Source organism: Pseudochaenichthys georgianus, chromosome 14 (genome assembly GCF_902827115.2).
Source record: "Pseudochaenichthys georgianus chromosome 14, fPseGeo1.2, whole genome shotgun sequence".
In the NCBI taxonomy this organism is placed as follows: Eukaryota; Metazoa; Chordata; class Actinopteri; order Perciformes; family Channichthyidae; genus Pseudochaenichthys; species Pseudochaenichthys georgianus.
This window is the reverse complement of record NC_047516.1, coordinates 22,235,380-22,247,406: the sequence shown is the minus strand read 5'-3', so window position 1 is coordinate 22,247,406 and position 12,027 is coordinate 22,235,380. Positions and strand designations below refer to the sequence as shown.

The 12,027-nt window shown below is 41.3% G+C and overlaps 2 protein-coding genes across 3 annotated transcripts in view; one reads left to right on the top strand and one right to left on the bottom strand.

Moving 5' to 3' along the window:
- The window catches only part of stk36 (serine/threonine kinase 36 (fused homolog, Drosophila)), a 13,717-nt gene extending 8,936 nt beyond the window's left edge, over positions 1 to 4,781 (top strand). For both annotated transcript variants that reach the window (XM_034098973.2, XM_034098974.2), the window contains 10 exons: positions 18 to 194; positions 282 to 373; positions 1,217 to 1,280; positions 1,363 to 1,473; positions 1,559 to 1,633; positions 1,726 to 1,843; positions 1,930 to 2,056; positions 2,149 to 2,314; positions 2,510 to 3,415; positions 3,776 to 4,781. In XM_034098973.2, coding sequence (XP_033954864.1) covers positions 18 to 194; positions 282 to 373; positions 1,217 to 1,280; positions 1,363 to 1,473; positions 1,559 to 1,633; positions 1,726 to 1,843; positions 1,930 to 2,056; positions 2,149 to 2,314; positions 2,510 to 3,415; positions 3,776 to 3,886 — 1,947 coding nt within the window. In that variant the 3' untranslated portion in view covers positions 3,887 to 4,781. The remainder of the gene's footprint in view (positions 1 to 17; positions 195 to 281; positions 374 to 1,216; positions 1,281 to 1,362; positions 1,474 to 1,558; positions 1,634 to 1,725; positions 1,844 to 1,929; positions 2,057 to 2,148; positions 2,315 to 2,509; positions 3,416 to 3,775) is intronic.
- Positions 4,782 to 5,270: 489 nt separating this feature from the next.
- atf5a (activating transcription factor 5a) lies at positions 5,271 to 10,193 on the bottom strand. The gene is made up of 4 exons (XM_034098495.1): positions 9,952 to 10,193; positions 8,829 to 9,077; positions 7,371 to 8,556; positions 5,271 to 7,284 (listed from the first exon to the last, which is right to left on the bottom strand). The coding sequence occupies exons 2-4, from the start codon at positions 8,968 to 8,970 to the stop codon at positions 7,098 to 7,100; spliced, it is 1,515 nt and encodes a 504-aa protein (XP_033954386.1). The 5' UTR covers positions 8,971 to 9,077; positions 9,952 to 10,193; the 3' UTR covers positions 5,271 to 7,097.
- Between the last annotated feature and the right edge of the window lie 1,834 nt (positions 10,194 to 12,027).

Sequence of the window (12,027 nt, the reverse complement as noted above, 5' to 3'; positions counted from 1 at the left end):
CTCTTTTGTTTGGACAGCTAACAGGTGGCGTTATCAAAGAAGCGTGGCAGACTCACCTCCCGCTGAAGGTCTTACGAAACCTGATATCGACATGTGAACTGGAGGAGTTGTCCCACATTGGGCAGGAACTTGGTCTACCCCACGTCCTCTTTGAGCTAATCCGTGATGCTGTAGAAAACACACACTTCTTAAAGGTTAATGCATGGAAATGGAACTATATTCAACAAAGCATTATTCCTACAACAGTTCTTCTGACTCTTTCCTACTTTCCCCCTGCTCAGCAATCATGGAGTGTGCCAGCAATTGGAGAAATGATTACTATGCTCATGATCTACTGGGAGCAGCACTGTGACTGGGTGGAAGGAGAGCACAGGTTTGAATATTCTGAAATGCTCTGTCAGCAGAATCAGAATACCTTTGTTAGTCCCACGGAGGGGACATTTGCGTAGTTACAGCAGGAAAAAGAGCCACAGACAGCTTAAAGGTGGGGTAGGTAAGTTTCAGAAACCGGCTCGAGATACACTTTTTGTTATATTCCATGGAATGCTCTTAACATCCCGATAGCAATGAATATCTGAAGTGCTTTGACAAAAAATCCATTAAAAAAATTCATCTGTCGAAGCCGTAATACTGTAAAAAGTAGTAGCCGGGCCGGCTAAACGGATTGGATGGCCTACCTGCCTGTCAGCCTTCCAACGGGGCACAAACTTATCTCGTGCCCTCATTGGTCATGTGCGCGTTCATGTGTTGGAGGAGGGGCTCTATAAGGAAGTGGCAGATTTTCTCCGGTTGTGTATTTTCAAATTCTAGCGATCTTGAGCCGGTTTCTCAAACTTACCTACCCCACCTTTAATGTTACATATGTTAAATATGTGACATGCATTCAAAAAAAGTACTAAGTTATGATATAATAAAAAGTTACATAATTTAAAAAAATAAATACACATCCTGTAACAGTTCTACGGATTTAACAGCCAGGTATATATTACAGTTATTAACGGCATCTATTGCACATCTTGCACATATTGCACATAGGTGGGTGGTATTTAACAGCAGCAAGTTACACCATTTACAAAATACACACCTTGTAACAGTTCTAAGGATTTAGCAGCCAGGTATATATTACACAGTTATTAACGGATTACACATAAAAAAAAAATATAAAAGTAACTAGCATACATCAGTCAGAATCTCATCGACTGTTCTCTTACTGTAGACTGGAAGACCTCACCACGCCTTTCATCACAATTCTCAGTCAACCAAACCTCCGTCCTTTGGCAGTAAGTATTGAAGTCAGTGTATATATAGGGTTAGGGTGCTTTAGTGAGTGTGACACTGTTGATTTTGTGATCTCTTTCTTAGACGCTGGCTGCCTCTGTTTTGTCTATGTTTACGCAACACGAAGTTGATGTCAAAGTTGATATGGATAACCTAACATCTCTGCTGAAAAATCTGCTTTTGGACTCATTTGAGGTACTAAACACGTGAGAAGAAATGTGGCAATTTTTTTTTATGCAAGTTTTAAAATGATCCATGATTGTCTCCTGTGTCTCGTCAGCCCCAACCTCCTCTCCCTTCTGGCTGGGGATTCTGTGATGGCCTCCTGTCTTTACTCTTAGATACACTCACTGAGGTCAGACAACTACTTCTATGTGATGAAAGCAATTTGATAGACCTGGAATTCTTGATCTGAGATTTGCCTGTTCTTTTCTTTTCTTTTAACAGCATGATAATAGCTCTGGGCCTTCATGTTTAGATCCAATACTGTTTCTGGATTTATGGAAAAAGATTGGAACCTCACTAGCTAAGACAACACCAGACACAGGGTTCTGTTCAACACATGGTAAATATATGCCTCTAATTGGCCCATCATATAACAAAAATAAAAACGTATGTCTTTAAACATTTGTATTTATTTGTTTACATCAGGGCTGGATGACTTTCTTTCTATCGCGCTGTTTGTCTTCACCAAGGATCCATACTCATGCATCCCTCTGCTTTCTGAGTGTGGATCAAAATGCGTGTACACCCTTGGTCTGCTGCTGGGCACTGACAGGTTAGTGTTACCCTTTTTATTTGTACCACTGAAGTCAGAGCAGCAACGCTACTACGCCTGCAGCTAACAACAACATCCCGTATACCCTGCAGTCTTCATTTGTCTGCTGAAGGCCGTCTCGAGAGACATGACGACAGCCTGTCGGTGTTGAGCTGCCACTTGTTGTGCTTTCCGTTCGCCCTGGACCCGCCTCCACACACCATGGCCACAATCCTACAGCTCTATGACAGATGTGGTATTGTTGAAAGCCTCCTGCAGGTGAGGGCCTTCACCATGCTCCGATAAAGACCTCACTGACAAAACATAATTCTCTGATGCAACACTGCAATAGTCTCACATCAGCCGCACGCTACTCCACATCTTAATGTGCTTTGGTGAAAACATTGTTTGTTGTCGGCTGTTTGATCTGTGACGACTTGTCTGGGTGATTTTGTTTTTTGTGTTTTCTGGCAGGTAATTCAATCTCTTCCTCATCCGCTATTAGAGCTGCCTCTGTCCCTGCTGAGCCGTTTGCTCCTGTGTGACCCCGAGCGCTCTGTTTCCCGCCTCGCAAAATCTGCTTGTTTTTTGTTGGCGCCACCCAAGGACATCCAGCTCTCTGCAGGTCAGACTCCGCTGAGCAGAACGGCCAGCTCTCTGCTCTCTGACCTGCTGCAGCTAGACACACTGTGGGACTCTGCCGTGGAGCTGTTGACTCTGTTGTCTCTAGTGGCCCGTTGTTCCCGTTGTCCCGCCCACATTCAGCTCCACCTGGAAGCCTCGGCACTGCACCAGGCTCTGACTCACCCTTGTGACCAGATCAGGGCTGCCGCTTGCAGACTGATAGGAAACGTGGATCCATTCAGGCCTCCTACACTGAAACCTGACATTTTCAAAAGCATGATAAACTGTCTTCATGATCCCTGCATGCCTGTCCGGAGGATGGCTTGCAGGGCAGTGGGGAACTGGCTGGGGTATATTGCAGCGGGGGCAGAGTTTAAGGAGTCCAATAGAAAGGGCAGTGACACTTCAGGGAGGGGCAGAGAGAAGGAACACAAGTTTCAACTCGGTAAGGGTGATTTGGGTACCATAGCAGAACAGGGAGTGGAAGATGAGGAGCGGCGCAGGTGGATGGAGGACGCAGGGAGGGCGGAGGCCATGTTGGCGCCTCTGATCAACGACCGCGACGCCCTCACACGGCGCCACTGTTGTTCAGCCCTGGGAAACCTGGTGAAGGGTGACAGCGCTGTTTCCTCGTTGTCGAAGAAAGACATGTGCAGCTTACTTCTGAGGGCCGCATGCATGGATTCCCATAATGCAGTGAGGCAAGCTGCCATTGCAACCCTGTGCCTGTACAGCGAGCAGGAATCAGTTCGTCAGGTAAAGACATAAACAGGTTATAGCAGGGACGATGTCGACAGCAAAGTCAGTTTTCTGATCATGAGTCATGACATTACAATGAGGCTCTTACCTCTTTAAGAATGTGGTTACAATTACCTATTTGGAATCGACACGTGTTAATTACTAAAAGAACGCAACAAGTATGTATAGTTTCTTTATGGAAAAAACAAGCCACAATATTTTTATTTTAATGTCCCTTTTATTACTATCAGTATTTTCTCTTTCATTCCTTCATACAATTGTTTTACTTGTATTACTACCTGCGTTCTACCTGTCATGGCTTTGTGCATGTATACAAATATTCTTGTGTTAGTAACTTTCTTTTCTATCCCTGTGAAGGTCCTCAGATCCCTGAATGCCAGTAAGAAACTTGTTCAGGCTTCACAACATGCACCTCCACAATGTGACTATCATCAGCTCATCAGACAGCTGGAAGTGAGTCCAGTCTAGGAATAAGGGCAGACTTAAATGTTCTCCTTCCTTTCCTTACTATACGTCTTCCTCCTGCTGTGTGTCGCAGAGGAATACAGACCTAGAGTTGTTTTCTAGGGTTTTTGTGAACAAAGAATCAAAATGATGGAATAAAAAACTTGGCATCTTTGTTGGCACAGCTGAAATTGTGTTCAAATAAAACAATAGTTTATTTTATGTTTTTATTTAATGATATCGTTTGTTCAAACATTGTAAGAAAAATAACAAATGTAGGCCTATTGAAATTTCATATATTACATTTTATTTAATACCTTTAGTTACTTTACAGATGTGGATGAATGATGTGAAATATAATCAACTCTTAAATCAGACTTTAGTTCCACCTGGAGTAAATCCACAAGCTACCCTGCAGTATACAAAGTCATTCAAACTAGCTGCACCTTTACCAGCTATGAGAACACTTTCATGATCAATCATTATAAAACACATCATATATATTATTCTGAATTGGACCAATCTGCAGAATGACTACTTTTACTTTTGGTACTTTAAATATATTTTGATGCTAATACTTGTGTACTTTTACTTGAGTAACATTTTGAACGCAGGACTTGTACTAACAGAGTATTCCTATACTCTGGTACTTTTACTCAAGTACAACATCTGAGTACTTCTCCCACCTCTGTATTTACCAAAAGTAATCTTGAGGAATCTAATAATGACAATGACATGGTTGGGGTATTTAACGTGTCAATTATATATTTTTTTTCTCTGCTGTCATAGAAGCGAAAGTAGTTGTGTGTGTTTGTTGTGTTGATGTGTTGCGGATGTCATTGATTTTGATATCAAGTGTCGTGTTTCCTTACCCGAATTGACCGTAGAGGATTTCGTCTCATGCACGGATTAAAAGACATTTGAGGCAAAACGGGTTATCGAGCAGCTGGAGGCTCAAGTGCTTGCTTTCTTTCTAAATGAAATCGTCTTGATGTATTGAACTGCCGCTGACAGTAAAATATGGATATCGCTTTAACAAGCAGGCAGTTTTAGAAAGACGTTGAATACATTAACTGTTTTCTTTTTGCAGCAATTTAGACTTAACACTAAACTACAGATGATAATAATAATAATACAAATAATACTTATGATAATACTGTTTTGAATTCTTTTAAATCATGTAGTCGAATGCTCCGCGGGGTCGGATAAAGCAGCGCGTGCCGGCGTCCACCCGGCCTGCAGGTTTGAACTAATCTGTTATATTTAATCCTAAAACGGCTCGAATTGTTTCAAAAATAATTACACGGGAGCTTTTAATTTATGAAAATTGTTCAAGTTGATGCAGTCAATTTCGCAAATTGGACAGAAAAAGAAAGACAACCACAAAGAACCGCTTCTTCGAGCCACACTTTATTTATTTTAGAAGAAAAAAAACTTTACGTCACAAAAAGGAAATGTGCAGATATGATTAAATGAACATAACATTTTTGGTTTTAACAATCGGGAGTTGATAGTACACCGCAGACTGGTTGAACAAAGTGAGATGCCTTTTTTCCAAAAATTACACATGATAAATACATCTCTAAAAGATAACTTTCATATCCATGATTGTCTTAAAATAAATGCAAAAATATATAACGATATAGGCAGTAATTGTAGTGTTTATTTGCGTAGCAACAAATCAAATTGAAAAATAATTTATACACAATTCCCTTACACCAAAGCGAACACAAAAGCCTGAACAAACATCCCAATGACTCTTTTTGAGCTAACTTTCGACAAAGTTACACACTACTCCCTGAACATACAAAAGTTCTTACAAATTAGTGCAGATCAGCCAGAGGCCTATAAAAGTTATTGCCTTAACAAGCACTTCAGAGAAACAATCCCCAACTTCTGAAATCTACATTTTCTACTCCGTTTATGGAAAAACATGCCGAGGGAAGCTGCTAAAACTCCACTAGTTAGAATATTATACAAAGAAAAATGTTTTTTTACATAAGGAAAACCTGTACGCCAGTAGCACTGAAATATTTAGCGTGTACAATGAAGTATGGAAGTCTGCCTGGATCATCCTGACAGGAGGACAGATTGCATATCCTGAGCTGCAAAGTAGATTGTATAATTTGCAATAGAAGACATTTATACAAATACCCCACAAACACAATCACATTTCAGTTTCCTCCTTTAACAGTGTCATTGATCTACTTTTTTGGTCACAAATGTATCATTTGGAAAAAAAACTAGTCATTTGTTACATTAAAAGTAATGCAAATATCAGGACAAAAAATACAAATGTACATACAGTGGACGAAATAATGTTTCCAACAACGCAGGGTAAAATCTAAATGTTTCACATTCAGTAAAATAAATAGGAAAAAAAGGAATTACATTCTCAAAACATCAAAAAACCTTCAGGCAAATAAACATGTTGGGTTGTATAACCTTAAAGGTCGGGTAGGTAATTCACTTCAGAAACACTTTACTTTCAAATTCTAGCGCACTCGAGCTGGTTTCTCCATTCTTACCTACCTTACCTTTAAGTCAATAAAATAAATTGTCCAAAACATTTATTAAAATTGCCAACCAATAGTTAAGGTTGAATAAATTATTTTGTGCTCTTCTTTACATTAGCCGCAATTGTAAAAGTCAATACATCTTCAAGCCCAATTCGAGTATTTTTAAAATATTCAAAGCAGTTAAAATAACATTTGCTGTACAAAGCGATGCGAGAAAATGATCGTAGAAAAGTATTTGGTTTAAAATATGAAATCAAAAAGGAAGCGATGCAGTTTCACTTAGTGACACCAACAACATATTTAACAACCTCAACTATTAAAAGTATAGTACAGTTATTGTAAATTTAAAATATGAATTTCTATTGCTGACATCAATTCAAATGTAAGGCTGTTAAATTATTAAACCTGCATAATGAAAAAAAAAAAACGTTCCCAGCAATAACTGTACTTCAATTAGTAGATCCACGCAGTGCAATATCTTTTTTAATTGATTGTCATTTAAAGCATTGCAATGCCACAGTGCAGGCTCAAGTGATTAGAGAGAGCGAAAGCAATGGACGCATCGGATAAAGTCTTGGTTTTAACTGTCAAAAATAATTCACGTTAGCAAAGCATGCATTTAAAAAAAATTCATTTCTGGACAATCTTAAAGACACAAAAAGGCGCCACATCTTCCCTGTTACGCCCACTTTAAATATACTTGCAGGAGCTCGGTGTTACGCTGTTGTGTCCTGCTTGAGCCTTTGGCTGCGGGCCTTGTAAACTTCAATCAGCAGGTCTTTGACGTACTGGATTTCACGTTCTACCGACTCTGCCTTGTCCCGGAGCTCCCGGTTCCTCCCTTCAAGGCCATGCAACTGTCCCTCCAAAGTATCAAGCTCCACCCTTTTTCTCTGGCGATACCTGCGTTAAGCAAAACAGATTACATTAATTGACCTGTGAAATAATCTTAAAAAACGGTCTTTTGTAACGCAGAAAGGAAAACGTACCTGTGAGCGGCAGTTTTGTTCTGATCTCTCTTCTTCTGTTTGCGCTCGCCGCCTTCACCTGGAATGAGGTCGTCTTCGTAGTTTAAAGCACAGTGGTCTTCTTCATTTAGCCTGCATGCTTGTCTGTGACACGGAGACTCCGTGTTCAGACTCTCCCTAGACATTAAAAGACACTCTGGGCCCTGATCCTCCAGGAAATTACAGTGAAAATCATGCTGCCCTATCCGTAGACTCTCCGATTTCACCTGTTCGTTGATATTGCCTAAGAAGCTATGAAAGGCCTCTGACTGCGGTGCTGCTGGAAGATAACAAACTTCACTGCTCTCTGTCTTCCATGAGGCTTTGGTGACCTCCATACTAGCTTTGATATTATTCAGCACCTCATTGTTATCGGTGACTCCGCTGACCTCCCTCATGCTATACATCAGCAGATCCTCTTTTTTGTGCGGGACATCAAGTGATCCGCCAAAGCCAAATCCACCGCCGACAACCTTGGAACCACCTATGACATCTTGACTGAAACAGCAATTGTTCTCGTCTTTTGGTAGAGCGGCACATCTTCTGACCTCGACTGCACTACCCAGACAGTAGCTTTTCCCTACCAGCTGCTCGTCCTCTACACAGTCGTAGCTACCGGTGAGGGTCACGGCCGAGTTACCTGAGTTACTTCCTTTGGAACTCAACAAACTGTTATCATAGCCCTCGAGGAACCTTGTCCCGTCAGGAACTCTTTTCCTCACACACCCAGTGGGGCGACTGTAGCTGTACGGGGCGTGTCTAGGAATTTTGGATCGCCCAATGGGCCCGCCACAGATGCTCAGCAGGTCCAGTTCACCGGTTGCCAGGGTAACAAGGAGTGGGCTGGATTCCGATTGGTTGGACGTGGAGTATGATGCGTATGGCAGCTGAGTGAACGGCTGAGGACCCGTCGGCAGTGGACCCCTGTCCCATTTTCCCAGCCTCGGCCCTTTCTCTGGCAGTGGTTCAGACAGGAAGTAGTCCTCTAGTTGGGCCAGTTCCTCTTGCAGCAGAGAGGTCATGACCTCCAAGTCCGAGGGCACCTGGATATCATTCTGAAGGGGTGAAGGGGGAAGGGAGGCATTGGTGGAGGAGGGAGGGGAAGGAGGGTTTGGGAGGTACGAGGAGAAATCCACTTCTTCCGTCATCCAGCCAGTGAGACCATCACCTATCGAGGAGAGGAAAAAATTGCAATCGTTAGATGCTAAATAACCTAGTTCGTGCAAACGCTATAAAAATAGCAAACTGCAGATAGCTGTTTTTTTTATCTGCATAATCTGTAAATGCAAAGCCAGATTTCTTAAAAGTATAGTTGTAGCTCATCAACGTATTAGGCGTAGCTAGTTTTTAACTTACTGTTCGAGAAGGACGAATGTGCTGCAGTGCCGATCCCACCTGGATCGGGGAAAAATATAAAAAAGCGTACTCGCTGCAACTCACCAATTAAGTGCTGAGTCTCCTCTGACACCTCCCCCCTGCACCCCTGTGATTGGCTGTGGTTAGCCTGTGGGTGAGAGAGAGCGAGGGGGTCTGCCGGGTAGACACGAAGAGTCTTCCAAACAGGAGCTGATGTTGCCATCATATTGTCTGATGGTGCTTTGATTCAGTCCAAGTCCAAGCATATGCTGAGAGCAAGCAGCGTCTGACAGATGGGCCACAGAGAGCAGGGCAGGGTGTGCATAATGAAACCTGGAAGGTAAACAGAAACATGGATCAGAGACATGCTGCTAAAAAGACAACAACTTATTATCGACTGGGAATCAGGAATGTCACTCTTGCTGCACTTAGCAAGTTTTTCAGATGCTGCTTTTTAAGGAGGTGTCACAATTAAGAAATCCTCTGAAGGTCATCATTAAATAATCGTGGCGTTTTGAGCAATAAGGATAATAACTCTTCAAAACATACAAAAAAATGTTATTGATAATAAAATTGAAAACAAACTATTTCCAAAACTAACCCTTGGAGTTGACACAGTCAGTGACACACAAGTGAGAGCTGAGTCCTTTGAGCTTTGAAAAATGCACTTGAAGCCCTCAAAGCACGTGGGACCCAGTGACGCTGCCCAACTGTTGTCAAGAAGCTCAATAGTACAGTAACTCTTGAGTGAGGACAACCTGAGCATTAAATGGGATTATTGCAGATCAACTGCTACAAATCCCATGTTACTTTTTAAATAATCACATGTTTGATCAGCTAAGCAGTTTAGGTGACAATAATGTGGTAACTAAATGCAAACTTGGCAAGGTGTGAATCTGAAAGTGGCAGTAGGTTAATCTGCTACTGTATTTTAAGTGTACATAACATAGGATGAAGGCTATACATTTACATAATAATCCTCACACGCTCTGTTAGCAAAATAACCCAAAACTGATTTAAACCTCGATGCAACGCTCTTAAAAAGCATAAAATATTCAGGCAAATAGTCTATATAAAAGATATTAAAAATATAAAAACATCTTTAAAGCAGAGAAACCAGTGAAATAACGGACCTTTGGAGACACACAAACAACCACACAAAAACAAACTTGACACAGCTGTATCAATAACGAGTAGTTTGACTTACTCCATTCTTGCAGAAAAAAAGGTAGAGCACTTGAGGTGCGTTGCACGGTTTCTTCACGGGTCCGAAAACTTCACGAGTTCAAAGAGCCATCTTTTAGCTCGGAATATCCGCAAAAAAGGACGAGTTGTTGCTTTGTTGTGGTCGACCTGTAAACTGAGGAGCTGCTTAATTGTGAGAAAGCATCAGTTCATTCACACCTAGCAACCAACTGCGTCACCAGGCAGAGCGTGCTGCTGAGAGCAGATCCCTCCGCCCCCTCCCTCAGCGTGTCACCGAAGGACGTCCCACAAACTCTCCGTTCGAAAGAATAGTTACTGTTTCAAAAGTAGAGCCTACATTTAATATAGTAGGTTGAGTGATGATTATTTGCAATTTATTAAAGTTTTTGTTTTAATACAGCCACAACATGGTAGTGCTGCTTATACATTTGCGATGAGTTAATAGGAAACATAACCGGAAAAAAGTAAATAGAAAAGCAGCCCTGAAACAAAACAGTACCGTGTGCAGTAGATAACGGTCCATGGAGAGCATTTTGGTCCCCCAGACGAGCTTAAAAACTTAAAAGATACGCGTTTAGTAAGAGGAATAAGTAAGTAAGAGAACACATTTTGGCTCATAATTCTATGAAACGGGACTTTTCCAAGCGAACGTGAAGTAACAAGTCATACTCGTTGTATATTTCGTAACTCCTGAAAGTAATCACATTATGTAACGCGTTACACGTTGTCGTTTGTTTTACCTCCTATAACCCGTTGTTGCTATAGAGACAACGGAGAAGTAGGGACAGTGACATTTATTTCCTAGCTTGACAGTGTATAGGCCTACCGCTCCTTTTATACTACTGAACATTAGCTGCTGATAGCCTTGCTTTACGTGACCACAACTCTCTCACACACCAGTACAGTTCAGAGACTTACTTTGTGTACTTTATTTGGCGTGGTAATGTTTTGATAGGGGTACTATTTAATTCACAACAGACTTTGTTGTTCAGTAGAGTCTGTTGCATCTCCGTTGCATCAGTGGTCTACGCTCAGAGCGATTGGCTGCTCCTGCTCAGACCGCCGCTCTGTCATTGGTTGGATTCGGCTACATGTGAAATTTGATTGGTCGGTGGTAGGCAAGGCAGAGCATCACTCGGTTGTAATCTTTTTTTCTGCACTGCAGACTGTGCACATGGTTCAGGTAAACAAACCGGGCGTGGATATGAGTGCTGCAGCTTTTAAAGCTGAGAAAAGCTTTTTGTGTAACAGTTTTACCACACAGCTAGTGATAATGAAGTCTGTCTGATTGATTATACAGTTGAGCAAACAAAATGACAGTGAATGTCATTTATTTATACACAAGATATAGAGTTTCTCGGAAGTCTATTCATATAGAAATATTATAACTTCTATATAATCTTCTACGTTGTCCTCATAGGTATGCGGTCGAATTAATTTATTATATATATATATATATAGGATTTAATTTAATAGGCTATGTTCCATTACACTGAATAACTGAATAATATAAGATATTCATCCCCTTATTATTCACTGTTATTATATTATAGGCTACTTTTGAGAGTCCTTACTTCCCAGGCTAATTTAGTGAGACAAAGCTGGCGGAAGCAAATTTATTTAGTGGTAATAACTGTCGATTTTAATTACGTGAGGATTATATCTTTGTTTTTCTCCATTCAGCAAATCCCAAAGCTGAGTGAATGTGCTTTTCTCCTGTTGCTATAGTAATAGCGGACACTGCCCCCTATTTTAGACTTGTTTTCTGGTTGCTGTTGCCATGGGATTTGCATCTCTCTCTCTCTCTCTTCCTCCCTCCCTCTTTTCCTGTCTCTCTTTTTGTCTTCCCTCTCCCCCTCCATACATCCACCTCACCTCTGTGTCTGCAGCCCTCCTCGTTCCTCCATCTCATTTGCTGAGTTGCATCTCTGCGACAATATCATTTTGTCAAAACCAATAGGCTTATTTCCAGCTCTGCTGAATTTGCATATTGATGGGAGAGTATAATGTCTGGCCTCTAATAGATTTGTCCACTGAACATGACTGAGTGTCGAGTGAAAGTCTGGGAACATCTTCA